The 17,047-nt window shown below is 38.7% G+C and overlaps 1 protein-coding gene across 8 annotated transcripts in view; it reads left to right on the forward strand.

Moving 5' to 3' along the window:
• MYO6 (myosin VI) overlaps positions 1–17,047 on the forward strand; it is a 124,475-nt gene that overhangs the window by 11,314 nt on the left and 96,114 nt on the right. For 6 of the 8 annotated variants that reach the window (XM_045011141.1, XM_045011142.1, XM_045011143.1 and 3 more), the window contains exons 3-8: positions 1,817–1,890; positions 4,055–4,184; positions 6,593–6,698; positions 9,357–9,412; positions 12,647–12,744; positions 14,335–14,499. In XM_045011141.1, coding sequence (XP_044867076.1) covers positions 1,817–1,890; positions 4,055–4,184; positions 6,593–6,698; positions 9,357–9,412; positions 12,647–12,744; positions 14,335–14,499 — 629 coding nt within the window. Of the gene's footprint in view, positions 1–1,816; positions 1,891–3,477; positions 3,666–4,054; positions 4,185–6,099; positions 6,173–6,592; positions 6,699–9,356; positions 9,413–12,646; positions 12,745–14,334; positions 14,500–17,047 lie in introns of those variants that run through there. The other 2 variants (XM_045011147.1, XM_045011148.1) reach the window with 2 other exon arrangements.

Genomic DNA, 17,047 nt, shown 5'->3' on the forward strand with positions numbered 1-17,047 from the left:
GCTTCTGCTGCAAGCTGGTCTGGCATATTTGGGCAGGAGGCAGATTCATTGCTCACTGCTGAAGAGAGTGAATGGCATTGGCAGACATGGCTCTGCTGCTGTTGCCAAGCTCCCATTGTCCACTGCTAAGTTCTGTTGGACTGTAGTTGCGGATTATGGTAGAAGAAGGATGAAGAAGAGGTTACCAGCTGCCTGTCTGGCCTCAGGGTTCCCAAGGGGTTTCTATGATGACCCTCTGGATTGAAGTAGCTGGGAAGGTTAACCTTCAGCAATAAGAACTGGATGGTTTTGTGGCAGAGGGATGTTGAATAACTGTGTATAAAGTTAAGGCTTGAGAGGGTCCTGATTGGTAGTGGGTCTTATACCATTTTATACTAAGCTTTTGGTTTCTGGTGTTTGGAAATAAAATGAGTCATTTGAGCCTCAGGAAGTTGAGGAAGAAAAAACATGTTTTTCTGTGCAGGAATCCTGGGAAAAGAGTCCTTCCTGGTCCAAATTCAGAAACAGTGGTCACTTCCTTCCGTTTTGTGGGTCAATGTCTTCTTGCAGGGTGTGGTGAGCACTTGCACACGAGCAGTGCATTAGTAGAGTTGTTAGAGAGCTCATGAGACAGGAAGTACAACTGACCAAGAAAATGGTGAAACTTGACTCTAAACAAAGTACTGTTAAACGTTCAAAGGAAACCAACTGAAATAACAGATTATTTTGTGTTGCTGATTGTTTAAAGTTTAGCTGTCTGAGGAGCTGTTTGAAACAGAAAACTAAGGATGTGTGTGTTCTGTGTTGGAAATTCTAACCGGAAACTAAAGAGACAAGGAGTAGAGGAAGTTCCTAGGTTGAGGAAGCTCTACATAAGAGATGTTCACAGAGTAGCTTTAGGGATAATGCTGTTGTTGACATAGATGGAGTGGGTATTGATGCCCTAGAATTAAGACTGCCTAACACTTTCCATTGTTAGCCCTGTTTTCAGTTCTTTATAGCTTTGCCAAACGTTAACCATTCAATCTGAAACTTTCTACGCTTGCTTTCTATCTCAAGATGGGTTTTTTAAGTTTTTCAGTAAAATTAGTTTGCCCATTTTCAGCAATGAGGTTAAGGAAAAATAGGTAGTTTTGTTAATGTTAATTTTTTTTCTAATAGTTTCTTTGTGCACTACAGAGTTTGGAGCAGGGATTTTATATATATGGCCAAAACCATTGTCCGGTGATTAGAGGGATGCTTTTTGTTGTCCCCATGAAAATACACCATGATTTGACCAAGTTGTGAACATTTGAAAATGACCACTTGGATATGCTAAGAATTAGCAATTTCAACTACCTAGCTGTTAGGTGGCATTTTTCTGTATGCACAATGGCAAAGAAAGATTTGAAGGAGGATAATTTGGTGCCTTTACAGATTTTTACAAGAAGTTTGTTGCCATGTATAAGGGGCAGTATGGAGGAAAGCATGAATGTGCTTGTGGGAAAAGCTGTTGAGAGAGTTTGGGGCTGCTATAATTGATGGAGTGAAGTCAGAGATTGACACTTCCAGGTTCTAATGTTCTTTGTTAAATGTTATTAAAAATAATATTATTTGATGTCTTTTTTTTTTACTGTTGTCACAGTAAATTTAGGTAGACATTTTCCAGACAAACTATATTTCTTTAAGTTGATAGTGTCCCTTTAAAAGGTTTTGAAGGAATCAGCAGGATTAAACTACTCATGGGCCAAAAAAGAGGAGGGGAAGCAGAATTCTTCTTAATGCTGAATTTCAGTTGAGTGATCGTACACTAAGATGGTTATTTGTCAAAATATCTGTGTGGGATTTTAAATTGCAGGTTCACTAATGTACTTAAATGAAGCTACACTCCTTCACAATATCAAAGTGCGGTACTCTAAAGACAGAATTTATGTAAGTATTACATATTGTATTAGCTTGTATAATATGCCAAATAAATGTAATTATATTGTTTATTATGTAATATTTTTGTGCCATTTTGTTTTATAGCATGAAATAGCCCAAGCATAATTGGTAGCATTTATGAATGTTAGGGTTTTTGATAAGGAAAGTCTGGTGTGCCACCTCATTCAGATGGGTAAAAGTAGTCAGTTAATTAGGTAAATTGGGTAATTTGGACTTTGTGTATGTTGTTTAGTTCATTATTTTATTATGTGGTGGCAAATTGCATTCCTTTAGGTATGCTACTTTGCCAGTAGGTCTGCTGTTACCAAAGATGGCTCTTTTTCTTCATTATTTTTGAACGAAGCACACGGGTGCCTCCTTTGACACTTTCTAGCTCAGATGACCATCTTAATCTTTTATATTGCTATCAAATTGCCTAATTATACTTAATGAATTCTGACTAAATTACATGTAGTCCTTGCCATCTGCCCTGGCAATGACAGCTGTGAAATAGAAGAGAGGCAAGAAGCTTGGGGGGTTGGAGGAGGGAGAATCCATGTAGTTATATAAAAATGTTTTTCTTCACCTTTTTTAAAAAACAGAAATCAGCATTGAGATGGTAGAGCTAGGCAAGATTTGCATTAAAAACCAGTTGTACTCAAATGTATTTATTTAGACCTAAGCTTTCCTATCAAAAATCGTGTTCACTCATTTTCAGTTGTTGTTGAACTGAACACTATACAGCTAGCTATGAATTATTTACAGAATACCAGTCATCAGCTTTAGAAACCATGCTGGTAGTGTCAATAATTTGACTGCAGTTAAAAACAAAAAACAAAACAAAAACAAAACCCAAAATACACAAAACAGATATCTAAAGCAGAAAAGATGAGGGTGAAACAGTGTTTCAGCTCTGGAATCTAGCTTCACTGTTTTAAATAAATGCTACCTATGTGTTTCCCAGAATCTGTTGTATACAATTTGGTTCAATTTTTGTCATAACTAGTTTTCCCTGGTAACTTTAAATATAACTGGAGTAAACAAGATTGTTTTGTATGCTGTTTTCAGAATCAATGGTATGTAATTTATCTAGCTACCTAGAGGAGTGTTAATATTAGTACTGGTGACTCTTGAACATCTTTACACATACAATTTTCTTCAGGGAAATAGTGAGAACAGAGTAGCTGAAATATCCTTTCTGTGAACAGGTGTAGTCCTCTCCCCACTTCAATGCAGAACATGCATGTTGGGTTAGTGGCCCGTATCCAACCTCCTCCTTGGGGCTTTCCACTATTCTCAACTCAAGAACAGCAAATGAAAACAGTTAGCCTGAATCACTTCATCTTCTGACTTTTTTAGGGTCTTTTTTTGTGCAAGAGTATCTCTTGTCTCATCCTCAGGCATCTAACTATTCATTTATGTAATCTGGTCATCATCACTAGTATCTGAGCACCTCACACACATTCAAGAATTTATCCACATAACTCCTCTGTGAGGTAGGGAATCTTCATTCTTCCCCATTCTACCCCTGGAATTGTGACTATCTGGTCTGGCTGTAACTATGAATCAGAAGAATAGCCCTATATTGCAATGCGGGATCTGCTACCTTTGCTGTTTAACTATTTAAACATTTTTAAAATGTGAATATAAAGTTGTCTCACCCCAAATTGTTTTCTAGTAGAATATGGATTTATGTTGACCATTGAGATACATATTGGTAATACAGTGGCTGTGTAGATTCACAGCAGCCTTCATGTGCTCATTGACAAGTTACACACATCTTTGTGAGTTAGAACTTGTTTTACGCAGGGGAGGGGAGGGGTAGAATGTTGTCTAGGGCACAGTTATACTGAGTATGAGGTTGTTGTTTTTTTAGAAAGTGCTTTGGAAGTTTTTGCTTTCTTCTGAGATGTCTTTTAAAGACTGTTAAGAAATACAGCCACTTCAGGAGCGCATTACCCATCTGTATTTGCAGTATGGTGTCAGAATTAGTTGTATATAATCCTAAACAATGAGACTTTTCTGCCAACATTTGATTGTGTCCTTAGTCTAATTTCATTGTTCCAAACTCTGAGATAGGATTCTGTTGTCTTTAATAGCAATTCAGAGTTGCTTTTAACCAGTTAGTTGAATTCTTGCTAGTGGTTTACTATGAATTTTTTTTTCTTCACAGACCTATGTAGCCAACATTCTTATTGCAGTGAACCCATATTTTGATATTCCTAAACTTTATTCTTCGGAGACTATTAAAAAGTATCAGGGTAAATCACTTGGGACGTTACCACCACATGTCTACGCAATAGGTATGTCCAACATTTATGCCTTTCTTCTGTAAAATATGTTTTTATCCCCAGTTCATCTTGCAATCACATGTTAAATAACATATATAATAGCATCTATTTTTAAACCATGTTTAAATAAGATAAATCAGTATTGAAATGACACATTGTTTCACCTTTGATATACTGCTTTGGTGTTCAATATTAATATATTATTGATCTCCCAACAAAAATGCTTAGACTGTAGATTATGTATAGTTTAATAAACAATGCAATCAAAGCATCATAAAAATGAGACTACAATATTTTAAAAAATAAGAAATGCCATCATTAAAATTGAAAGGGAAATAGCCTCTGTTGTGATGTTATCCACATTCTGAAAATGTCAGTCCTTGCCATTAAGTAATATTGAAGTTCATTCCTTTCTACTTCAGCATGTTGTCAGTGTGGATTGTTCCTTCTTTTACATTTTGCCTCTTATGCATTAAAATGCCTTTAAATGATTTAAATAAAGAAAACAGTTAATATGAATATTAAGTTATTTATATGTTTAGTATGAAGGTAATATAGTGTATAGAAGATTGTTCAAAAAAACCAACAAATATGAGTCATAATTGAATCAATTTGATGTGCTGCTAACTTTCTCTCAGAGTATGAAAACTATACACTTTTTTGTTTTGATCAAACAACATTTAAACAATTTTCATTGAAGTTCCTTTTCAGGATCTCTTACACAACAACAAAATGTGGGAAGTTTTGAAACAATATGAAAATGAGTCAGTGTGTCAGGATATAATTTGTCACAATGTCATGTGAAGCTGAAAATTTCTTAATAAAACCCTTTCATAGCTATAAAATCAACGCTCTGCTATTTTGTACATTAACTCCAGAGTTCAGTTCAGTTATATTAGCCCCGCATTTGTTCTCCTGTGGAACAATAGCTGTGTGGGTCTATGCCTCTGTGACTCTGCTGCCTGGATGGGCCAGACCGAGAGTGTCATGCTCAGGGCAGACTGCAAGAAATAGGGCAAACACTCCTCAAAACTGGTGGTTTATTCTATAATTCGATTCACCAAGGCAGTAACAAAAGAGCTTCTCTAATACCATATTGGTTAACAAGGAGCCTTTAGGCATTCCAGCTCTTGGCTCCCATCTATACAACCATGTCTAATATAGTGAAAAGTTATTGAAAACGTTCTTCACCATATATGAGGTTCACCGGTTCCAAAGGAACAGACAATTATCCCCAGGTAAATATGAATCTCAGATCTTACCCAGATATCACACTGTCAGCCAATCCTTAATCACTAAATCTAACATTTATGAATAAAAGAAAGAGAGTTATAAATGGTTAAGATATCAATATACTTACAAGTGACTTCCAGTGTGCATAGTTGAAAATCACAGCAGTGATGGAATAAACTGCTGGCTTGTAAAAGTCTCTCTGGAATCATCCCAACAGGTCAGAATCCAAAGGCAGCTTAAATGTAAAGTCTGTTAGTCTTTCCAAGCATTTTCCAGAATATTCCAAATATTTATCTGGAAGATCTCCATCTTATGACTTATACTTTCCCTGTTCAAAGTTTAAGCAGATTAGAGATGGTAGGATCAGGCCTGAGGTTTCTCTTTTATAGCTTTTCTAGCAGGTTAACAAGCCTCCTCACAGAAATTGTCACAGCAGGGCCTTCCCACAAGGAAGAATAGCAATGCAGATCACCTGTGGACCATTGCTTTGAAGTTAAATCTTCTATTTCCTATACATACACAGGTAAACTAGTTACACTCATTCACATAAGACAATTAGCCAATTCTCCGGCTAATCTGACATCATAGATAGTTATGATCATATCATATACTACATCATAGATAATTAAGCTGAAGACAATGTAGATAATAATATTTCCCACAGTGTCTTACATCTGGACACAGTCACATACATAGTTAAAGCAATTAACACATGTATCATCAACAAGCTAATTTGGTTACATTGTTAAACATCTAACAGGATATAGGTAAACACAGACAAATACACTTTGTATCTACCCTTGATTTCTGTTACTAAAAATGAACGAGTTGATGATTGCTAGGCTAGTACACCTCTTTGAAATTCACATACAAGTGAATTGTCTGCATACAAATGCCTCTTGTTAAGTTGTTATGGGTCATACATAGGTTGTCTGGTCTGCTGCCACAGCCTCTTTGAAGATACAAGGCTTCATTCTTTGAGGGTGGGCCACCATAATGTAATGTACAGAGGTAGCAGAAATGGACCAGGATGTAATGCAGAAATTTAAATGTGTAGAGTTTTGATTTTTGTTCTCAAAGGGATTAAATTAGGTGTCATGTACAGCATAACTTAATTCTGATTATCAGTTGATGGTAGGAGGGTAACATAACAACTTTGTGTCCTTTTAATGTAATTTTTGTTGTAGCCGATAAAGCATTCCGTGACATGAAGGTACTCAAGATGAGTCAGTCCATCATAGTTTCTGGAGAATCAGGAGCTGGCAAGACAGAAAATACAAAATTTGTTCTGAGGTTTGTACGTGTGTAACCAGAAAATTATTCAATGGGAATCTTTTGTACTGATACGTTAGTATAAGATGTTCAGAGATAAATTCTGAAATAATTTGTAATTTTTTTAATATATATTTAAGGCATGATCCAGCAAGACAGCTGAATGCTCCCAACCCTCTGTTGATTTCAGAAATTCACTGTTAAGGTTAAACTTAAAAGAAATGCAAACAGGATAAATAAGACTCTGATTTTGGAATGGTGGTCACTGTGTTCATAGTAATCATGAGTTTCAGTAAAGTCAGTAATGAGCTCACCCTGCAGTGGTGGCTCCTGTCCTGCGGGACACAGCCTGGCCAGCTCTTCATACTGGGCATTGCAACCTGGCACATGTGCTTGCAGTGCCACTTGGGTTTGGTTTGTCCAACCTCCCTAGATAGAGATGGGAGAGCGGATGGGCCAAACCTCAGTGGTGCTGTGACCAGGTTGCAATAGGAACCATTGCTTTCCAACCTTCCTCCTGTGTACTGGGCCTCACATTTCAACATCCCCACTATATAATCCACTATTTTATTCCCTCCCCCTTCCTCCCCCCCCCCGCCATGGTACACTTTTTTGTGTCAATCTTCCTTTTTAAAAATAAATAAATAAATAAAGTATAGCCAAATAGCCTACCAACAACTGCAGTTATGGATTAAATGATATTTCGAGGTGAAACATTCATTTTACTATGTAAAAGTGAAAACTACATTTGGTGACTCTTCTGTGGTACTTTTTATTCCCTGCACGCCTGCCATGAAATTTACTCAAAATTTTCATGCAAAAACTGTAGCTCTAGTGATAAAATATGGAAATGACAGAGCTCCTAAACAACCTTTACTCTACACCGGTGACATAATGTAATACCCTTATGATTATGTTTTGGGAGTTTTAGTATTTGTTGTCCCAGATTAGATAAAGCTGAGTTTTACAGATACTAGATTTTTTTTTCTACTGTTTTCCTTAATGGTGTCATGCTAGGGCAGAATTATGGTTTGTGCCCTAACTGTGCATTTCTATACCTTACCATGCTTGTATTTCTTTTAAGTTTAACCTTAACTGTGAATTTCCTGGGTTTCTAACTCATAGTCTGGAATAAAAGTAATTATCTTAAAAATACTTATATGTATGCTCAACTTCAACCACAACATAACATAGGATTTTATTGGGAATTTCTTTTATGTTCTTATGTGAACACTAAACAAGAAACACTGAGAACACTAATGTGATATTGATTTGAAGATGCATAGTATCAACCTTAAATCATTTTTTATTTTATCTTAACATTTATGACTATATTGACTGCTATGCCCTGGCTGCTTGATGCCATGCTAGAACAGCACAACTAGAGAATACTGTTCAGTAAAGCCTACTTTATCAGCTCATTTGCTTTGCCAGAGTGCTGTAATGCAGAGAGTGTACATCTCACTTTCCATCTTCCTCCTGTCCTGCACATTCCCTTGTAGGCACCCCTAATTTCCCCCTCCCTTCTGCATCCCACATTTCATTGCATGCAGATGCCCCAGTTTTCCTTCCCTTCTGAACTCCAGAAAAGATGGCCACTGCCCAAAATCACTTGCTCCCCAGTGGTGTTCTCTGCCTTTTGACAGCTTAGGAGGCCACCGTCTAGCCTGAGGGCCATTTGGCTTCATTCTTATAGGAAGCAATGGGATGTGGATGCATTTTGAAAGAGGGCATCTTAACTGAGGACTCCCTGTGGCCTTGCTTCCCCTGAGAACATTAGAAGATGGCAGCTGTATTGAAAGAGTTCTTTGTGGAATTTTCTTTTCGTGAAAGAGCAACCTTGTTATGAAGTATAACAAGAGGACATTACCACTACTTTTAAAATATTCTTCAAATGTAGCCAATGATTACAAAATTTCAGTGGGTTTTAACTATGTGGAATGTTTGAAGGGTCTGCATAGTATCTGGTTACTGATAAGTAACTGGTACAAATAAGTATAATGGTGGAGGCAAAATTTCTCAAAGGATCCATTTTTAAAGTTAATTTTAACCTCTAAACTGACTAGTGGATTTACTTGTACTCTTTCACCAAGTGTAAGCTATGTTTAGTGTAAGAAGTTTTGGAGTGCAGACTATTTTTTTGTAAAATTAGTCCTTTTTAATTCCTTCTTTAAGGGCAAAATTGAACTTTGTCCTAATTACGGAGCTGCAGTTTGCTCCTCCAGAATCCAAACAGGATTTTGTTTATAGGCTACTAGACAGTATGTATATGAATAATCATTAATTCCTGATGTATGGATAAAAAATGCTGTAGAAAAGCTTAACCAGATGGCACAATAATATACTGGTCAAATTGACAAAAAAAAACAACCACTTCTACAAATATTGATATACATATACAGAGATGAAAATATGGTAAAAATGAAGTCAGAAATACCAAAAATCGCATTCAAAGCCAACAAAAATACTTATGTTCCTCCTACAATAGAAGAGTGTTTCAACTTGTTTAAATGCATATGCCCAGAGAACTTGTAAAATAATCTTCCATTTAAAATGTTCATATATTTCCCCTCTGTGTAAATGGCCAACATATAATACAGACATTTAACAATTTAACAATTTCCTCAATTAGACTGGAGTAAAAGAGAGATGGACATTGTTTTTTATTCTTCTTTACAGGTATTTGACTGAATCCTATGGTACCGGTCAAGATATTGATGAAAGAATAGTAGAAGGTATTATATTTTATTAAAGTGAACAAAGGTCAAATTGTTCTAATTTAAAATGTTCAACAACAACAAAATCTAGAATTGAAATGTCATCAAACCAATTTGGGAATAAAAGGTCAATGGCCTTTTAATCCATCCAATTTACAAAGATATTTGATTGGGATTTTCTTCTGTTTTATTTAGTGTAGATATTGAGCACATAATAATAATAATTCTCTTTGAGATGGTCCTGAAAATGCATAAGCAAGTGTGTGACATTAAACTTGTGGGGCCTTACTTGGTTTGATATGTGTAGGGGCAGTTAGACCATCATTGACAACAGTGGTTTTTAGTGGAATGGGGTGTTTTGTTTTGTTCAAAATTGCGAGGAAACACAGAAGCAATTTTCAAGAGTAAGGTTTCTCCAATCAATCTTTCTGCCGTGTTAATTTGTATACGTCATAAGACAACTCATCCTGAATACTACTTCCATGTCATCTTTATTGGATTTAAATTTGTCGTATGAATACAATATAAGGCCAGAAGGGGAACCATTTTGATTATCTAGTCTGCATAATAAGGCCACAGGACTTCCCTGAACTAGAATATGTCTTTTAAAAAAATATCCAATCTTGATTTAAAAATTTCTAGTGAAGGGGAATCTACCACAATCCTTATTAATTTGTTCCAATGGTTAATAATCCTCACTGTTAAAAATTTGCACCTTATTTCTAGTCTAAATTTGTCTAGCTTCAACTTCTAGCCATTAGATCTTGTTCAGAGAAATAGAGTAGGCTTTCATTTTTTGTTTTTATAGATCTGGTATAATAAGCATGATGTTGCTTAATTACAGCTGGGTATATAAACATCCAAATCCACGGTATGTGCAGTGGGATCTCAGAAAGTGACTGACAGTTGGACATAATGCCTGAAGCTGCATTCCATAATGTTGATTGGTACCTGTAGGTATTCTTGGAAAAAGCTGTGCTATCTACAGTAGCTTCTACTGCACGTTTGAAGCAATTTTTAATAAATTGTAAACACCTTCTTAACAAGCATGCTCACAACCGCTGTATTGTTAGGAGAACCTGTAACTGATCTGAAAGACCTCTTGTCACCTTTTTATTCAATAATCCACATTTCTGTAAATATTACTTCAGCTATTTTTAACAGTTCTTCAATAAGTATTTATTATTAACATAGCAACTTTGACACCCAGATTTTCAAATCTCAGAAACTTGAAAGACTTATTTTTGTTGATAACAACTGTTAAGAAAGCCATATTAAGAAGTTTAACCATCAGGTTGTAATTTTGAATAACAAAATTCCAAGGAAGGGCTGACACTTTATCAACCTTAATTTATCCCACTATTGTGGGTTTCCTGTTGATAACCTTTTAATGTTAGTAGCATCAGACCTGTAGATAATTTTAAGAGGCTTTAAATCTGGGGAACTGAATTTCTTTAGTTTTAATGGAGTTCAATTTTAAGGTGAAGGCATGTGTCATAGTGCAGGGCATAGTGCATAGTTCCTCTCAGTGGTCCAGCCAGGGCACCCAGGCTTCCAGCTCCCTAGCCATTGCTTTTTTGAGTGGAGAACCGTTTGTCACCCTTTCTGACTGGGGAATTTCCAGGCTCCACTGTTCCCTGCCTTCACTGTGTTATTCCCAGCAGATACTAGCTGCCCGAGCACACTGCTTGATTTCTCTTCAGAGACTGATAAGAGTGATTGTCAACAATTATAAGTTAGCACACAGTTCTTTCTATGCAAGCCTATTTTATTCTTAAGATAAAAGCGTCACAGAGAAAACATTAAAAACAATAAAAGAACCTGCAGGCATGCAAATAAGCTTACCAGGTTTCATCGCAACCCTAACATAGTTTCTGGCAGGAGTAGTTCAAATTCCCATCCAAGGGGTTCCTTGTAGTTATAAATTCATCAGTTTCAGCTTAGAACAAGCACATAATCTTCAGAGGCTTCAGTAGGACCAGTCCTTCCAAACCTACCCTGAGGAATGGGCCCTCCATATATCAAGAAGAAAGCCCTGAGCCAGTTTAAAACCAGACTACTTATCCAAAAATCCTTTCTTTGTTGGTCCCTGGAGAATCCAGTTTTAACTTGTATATGCACACCTGTCCGAGGGGGTGGCTTCCGCTGATAACGGAGGAAGTATGTTAGCATCCTCCCACTGCTAGAGAAGGTACATACAAAGCCACAAGAATACAATGTACCCCAAAGGTATCAACCATAATTCAGTAAACCTTAATTCAGTAAACTTTATCTCAACTCCATAAGGGTTCCTCAGGATATTACAGGGTATTGTCAGTCTGTCACTGTAAGTTGTCAGCAGTTCTTTAAAAATAGTTTTCTATGGTGTGGAAACAGTTTTGCCAAGCCTGCTACTGCTGCTTTTGCTAGCTAGCAAAATTGTTTTTCAGAAGCACTGTGCTGCACAGCTTAAACGGTGCATGTTCAATATGTATGCACTGAACTATTGCGATGCATTCTGGATGGAGCTATTCTTGAAGACTGGGAGCTACAGCTACCGCAGAATGTGACCACCTGCTTGGTGGACTTTAGTGGTAGGAGGCACCTTCCAAGTCTTTTCCAAAGTCAGCACTGTCTTCCATTGTGTATCTGTGGGCATTGCAGATGTCAGTTTTGAACTGTAAGCCTTATGTGATTTGGGGTCCTTGCTACTGAAGAGCTTACCTCTTTCAGTATGCACCATTCTATCAACAGTTTTAAGTCCTTAAAACTAAATGTTGATGGGATAGATGCTGGGTTTTCTTAGAGCACAGCTCTTGGTTCCCCCCTTATTAATGTTACTGTGCATAGTGTTCACCTCATATATACTTATTCATACTTTTGCTTGAGGAATAGGTGGGAAAATTAGTTGTATTTTGGGGCAATCCACTTGGAGCTCAAATTGTCCATCATATTTTGTATTTTGTTTGTTATTATTTACCCAATTTTCTTTAGGAAAATACTAGCTGAATCATTTTCATTGATAGCCACCAAATATTTTATAGTTCAGATTCAGGAACTGCACCTGGTGTAGAATATTTAAAGTTTGTGTTACAAATTGCTTCCGCAATAGATTCAGTACAATTTGAAAAAAAATGCAGTTTGTCATGTTAATTTTATTTCTAAGGGGAAAGACTAACAGTTACAATACTTCACATCACTTTGAATAATTAGTTATTTTTTTTTGTGCTAGTCATCTTTGAATCAAATTTTGAAATCTTTATTTTTAAACAGCCAATCCACTCTTAGAAGCCTTTGGAAATGCAAAGACTGTTCGCAACAACAATAGCAGCCGTTTTGGAAAATTTGTAGAAATCCACTTCAACGAAAAGGTTTGAGTACTTTCATTTGTAGTTAGGTATTCAGTGGTGAATTTTGTTTGGTGGCATAGGTTTTTGGTGGGTGGCACCCTCCCATCATGTGAATATGTAATCTCTGTTCATCCTGAGTCATTGTTGATTCATATACAGCAGTGTTTTGTGATGACTGGTCTGTGGATTCACACTGGTCCCTGAGATCTCCCTGACACAGTTTTGGAAGGCAGCAAGCCGCTCCCTGGTATCAAAGAGGTTGAGAAACTCTGATATAGAGGATTGAGGATCTTCTCTCTCACCCCATTCTTTGTAGGAGCTCTATATTTTTTCCTATTAAACTGTTAATCTCTTTACATTTTCAATTGGCTGCAAATACAGCATTCAACCATTGTCTGGGAACAGATACACCAGACCAGAAGTAGGCTGAGTGGTAGCAACAGTTACTTTGCTTACCGGACTCAAGGGAAAAGTTGTATTCTGTGGTCCTTGGGAAAAAAAAAGAACTGAAGCTACCCCTTACCATGTCATTACTGGCAAACTGTGGAGCCAAACTGATGGAATATAATTTTAATTTACAAGAATGATACTCCCCTGCATTAAAAAATGTACTGTTAACAGATTTTAACCAGGTTGGCAGGGCTGCCCAGAGGGGGCGGGCAAGAGGGGCAATTTGCCCCGGGCCCAGCAGGGGCCCCCACGAGAGTTTTTCGGGGCCCCTGGAGCGGGGTCCCTCACTCGCTCCGGGGGCCCCGGAAAACTCTTGCGGGGCCGGGCGCAGGAGCTTCTTCGCTCCCAGTCTTCGCCGGTGGGGGGTCCTTCCGCTCCGGGGCTGAAGGACCCCCTGCCGCCGAATTACCGCCGAAGTGGGACCTGCCACTGAAGTTCAGCTCGGTCTTCGGCGGTGATTCGGTGGCGGGGGGCCCTTCCGTTCTGGGACCCGCTGCCGAAGTGCCCCGAAGACCCGCGGCGGGGCCCCCCGCCGCCGAAGACCAGGCTGCACTTCGGCGGCGGGTCCCGCTTCGGCAGTAATTCGGCGGCGGGGGGGCCCCGCCGCGGGTCTTCGGGACACTTCGGCGCCAGGTCCCGGAACGGAAGGGCCCCCCCGCCGCCGAAGACCCCAGGCCCCCGGAATTCTCTGGGCGGCCCTGGGTTTTGGCACACAATTCTCCTGATATGTTTACAAAAGTAAATATTGCACATTATGCATAGGTGTGTGCATGCATTACATGTGTACATTTGGGGATTTGCACACTTAAATGAAGAATAAACATTTTTATGTGTCTGTATGAAATTTGGACCCTCGTGTCTATAGGTGGTATTTTGGGGCTGCCTGAAATCATACTGTTGGACTGAGGTTTTTTGTGCCAAAAATGCCTATAACTATACAGCTTAACAAAAGTTATATTTTAATTTGTGTTTTAAAAATAGTTTTAAAGATATAACAGTATCTAAGGAAATGTTTTCATCTTTTGCCTGGTAGTGGCCATCCTTAGGTACCGACAGAGAACATGCCATGTTGGAACACTGTTGATCAGACCAAGCAGATACATTTTTAAATGTCTGTATTTTTTGGATGATTAAAAACGTAATTGTTTTTCTTTCTCCTAGAATTTGGTGGTTGGTGGATTTGTATCACATTATCTTTTGGAGAAATCCAGGATCTGTGTGCAAGGCAAAGAGGAGAGGAATTACCACATCTTTTACAGGCTTTGTGCAGGTGCTCCTGAAGATATTAGGCAAAAGCTGTATTTAAGCTCTCCAGATAACTTTAGGGTGAGTTTGCTGCTACTGTTGGGTTTTTTTTTTAATCTTTTTATTTTGTTATTAACATACATGAACTTTTCAAACAAATGTCAACAAATCTTATTCATAACCTCTATTTGTTACCTTTAAAAGACCAATTTGTGGTGGTAATCTCTTATTATTGTGTATTTATTTATTCATTTATCATAACCATTCATTATAAAATCTGCTGATCCTAACATAAGGCTGTCCACCATTTTTCTGTTTAAAGGATTTCCCGTAGTTTATTTCTCCATGCCACTAATCTTGGGGAATTTTTGTGCTTTTACAAAAACGAGCTATTGCACATCTGGCTCGTAGTAGTGATTTTTATCAGTGATCCTTCCTTTGGACTTTAACCTAGTGGAATCAACTATGGGTTCTGTGGGTAACCTAACTTCAGTTGCCCTGACAATTTATACTTATTTTCCTCCAAAATACTGGTATCTTAAGGAATTGCATTATATATGGAGGCAGGTCCAGGAAATAGCATCCTTTCCCTCTCCCTGAATCCCCTCCTCTTTGGTTTTGTCTCCCCCTTCCTGTGTATTCTCACCCGCCTCTAGTTCCCACCAGCTCCACTCACTCATCTTCCCTTCTCCACCCTGATCTCCTTCCACCAACATAAATCTACGTCCCACATCCGTGGCATCCGCCTAAATTCTGTTGACATTTACCCCAACTCTGCCCTTCCCTTCACCCCAACAATCTCCACCTCGCATATCCATTCCTGCCACCACCTTTGTCCCTCTCAAGCCACTTAACCTCCTGCCAATAATCCCTTTCTTTCTCCCATCCTTCCTCCTCTTCTCTTTCTGTCTCTGGATTTCCCACTCAATTTCTAAAAAGATTTCAGCTATCCATGACCTCTTTGTATCTCACTCCTTCCAGTTCCTGGCTCTCTCAGAGATCAGGATCCATTCATATGACACTCCTCTAGTGCTGCCTCATCTGCCAGAGACGACTTCTCTGATACTTCTGCTCTGGATCAGACTGTGGTGGGGTGTTGGGCTTCTCTCCCATTCCTGCTGCTTCCAACCCTTTCCACTCTCCACACTTTCTCCTTATTTGAACCACACTGCATCTGACTCTCCTTTCACTCCATGGTGCTGTCAGCATTCCTCTCTGATTTCGACTCCTGGCTCTCTTTTTTCCTCTCCTTATCTCGTACACTCATCGTCTGTGACCTCAGTTTCCATGTTGTTGACCCATCCAACTTCTTCAACTGCACACTTCCTCACCCTCACCACTTCAATTGATCCACAGCCCTGGTTGAACTCTCCCACTCAGCCAAAGGGCTGTTCACTTGACTTAGTCTTCACTAAGCACTGCTCTCTTTGTAACCTCTCTGTTGCTTAGTTCCCCTCTCTAACCGTCCCTCATGATCCCCCCCATAACCTGTCAGTTGGCCTTTCTATGATCTCCAGTGAATCAGTGTTGATGATTTCTCTTCTGCTCTCAGCCCTGTCCTCTCTTCTCTTTCTTCTCTTACTGTGGTGGTTGATTCTTTGTACACTTCACTCCCTTCCATCCTGGACTCTTTAGGTAATCTCTTCCTCACTGTAAGGTTTGCCCTGCTCTCCCCCCACACCGGCTTCCTTTGCTGCTCCAACTACAAAACCAGTTTCTCCTCTCTTGGTTTTCACACCTCAGCTGCTAGAAGAGGGCCCCATCCTCCTTGATTGAACTAACCTCGTTATCTCTAGCCTGCTTCTTGCTTGCTCATATATATACCTGCCCCTGGTACATGCATCCGACGAAGTGGGTATTCACCCACGAAAGCTCATGCTCCCAAACGTCTGTTAGTCTATAAGGTGCCACAAGACTCTTTGCTGCTTTTGCATGCAGCAGTGTGTCTCTGGCAGGAATCCTGTAATCAGGTTTGTCAAAGTTAGACTCAGGACTCTCAGTTTGTCAGACCACTCTGTTTTATTAGCACAGCGCTCTGCTAATGACACCCAGATAATGTGAGCACCATGCAAGACACAAACTATCTTATTTATACAGATAAAAGGGTGAGAACTTAACAAGATAACAAAGGAAGCAGAATCAGATAAGTTTACCTGGGCTAGGCATGCATATCTTATTTCCTTACTAACTGTTGCCCATCTTCTGTTAATATTTTGCCATTAGCACCATTGTTTATGCCTAATGTTTCTTTTCCTGGCACCTGTATTTCAACATTTCTTATTTCTGCTTAAAGGTACATACAACATTTCTTTAATCCATTCTTATTTTTACAATATAATTCATTCTACTTTCACAGGTTGATTTTCCTCTACTACAAATTTGGTTTTTCCTCCTTCAATTCTGCCATCTTCCTAGCTAAACATCTCTACTACTACAACTTGAATCCCACTCCTGCAGTCCCAGCTGCCTTTTCATCGTCTTTGACTCATTGCTCAACCCTCCCTTCCTGTTGCCTCCACTCTCCTCTCTGCACAGGATCTTGCCAATTTCTTCCCTGAATCAATTGGCAAAATATAACACACACAATCCCATCCCCTTAGCTTGCCTTCATTTCCCCTCTTACAATGCT

Source organism: Mauremys mutica, chromosome 3 (genome assembly GCF_020497125.1).
Source record: "Mauremys mutica isolate MM-2020 ecotype Southern chromosome 3, ASM2049712v1, whole genome shotgun sequence".
Taxonomy (NCBI): Eukaryota; Metazoa; Chordata; order Testudines; family Geoemydidae; genus Mauremys; species Mauremys mutica.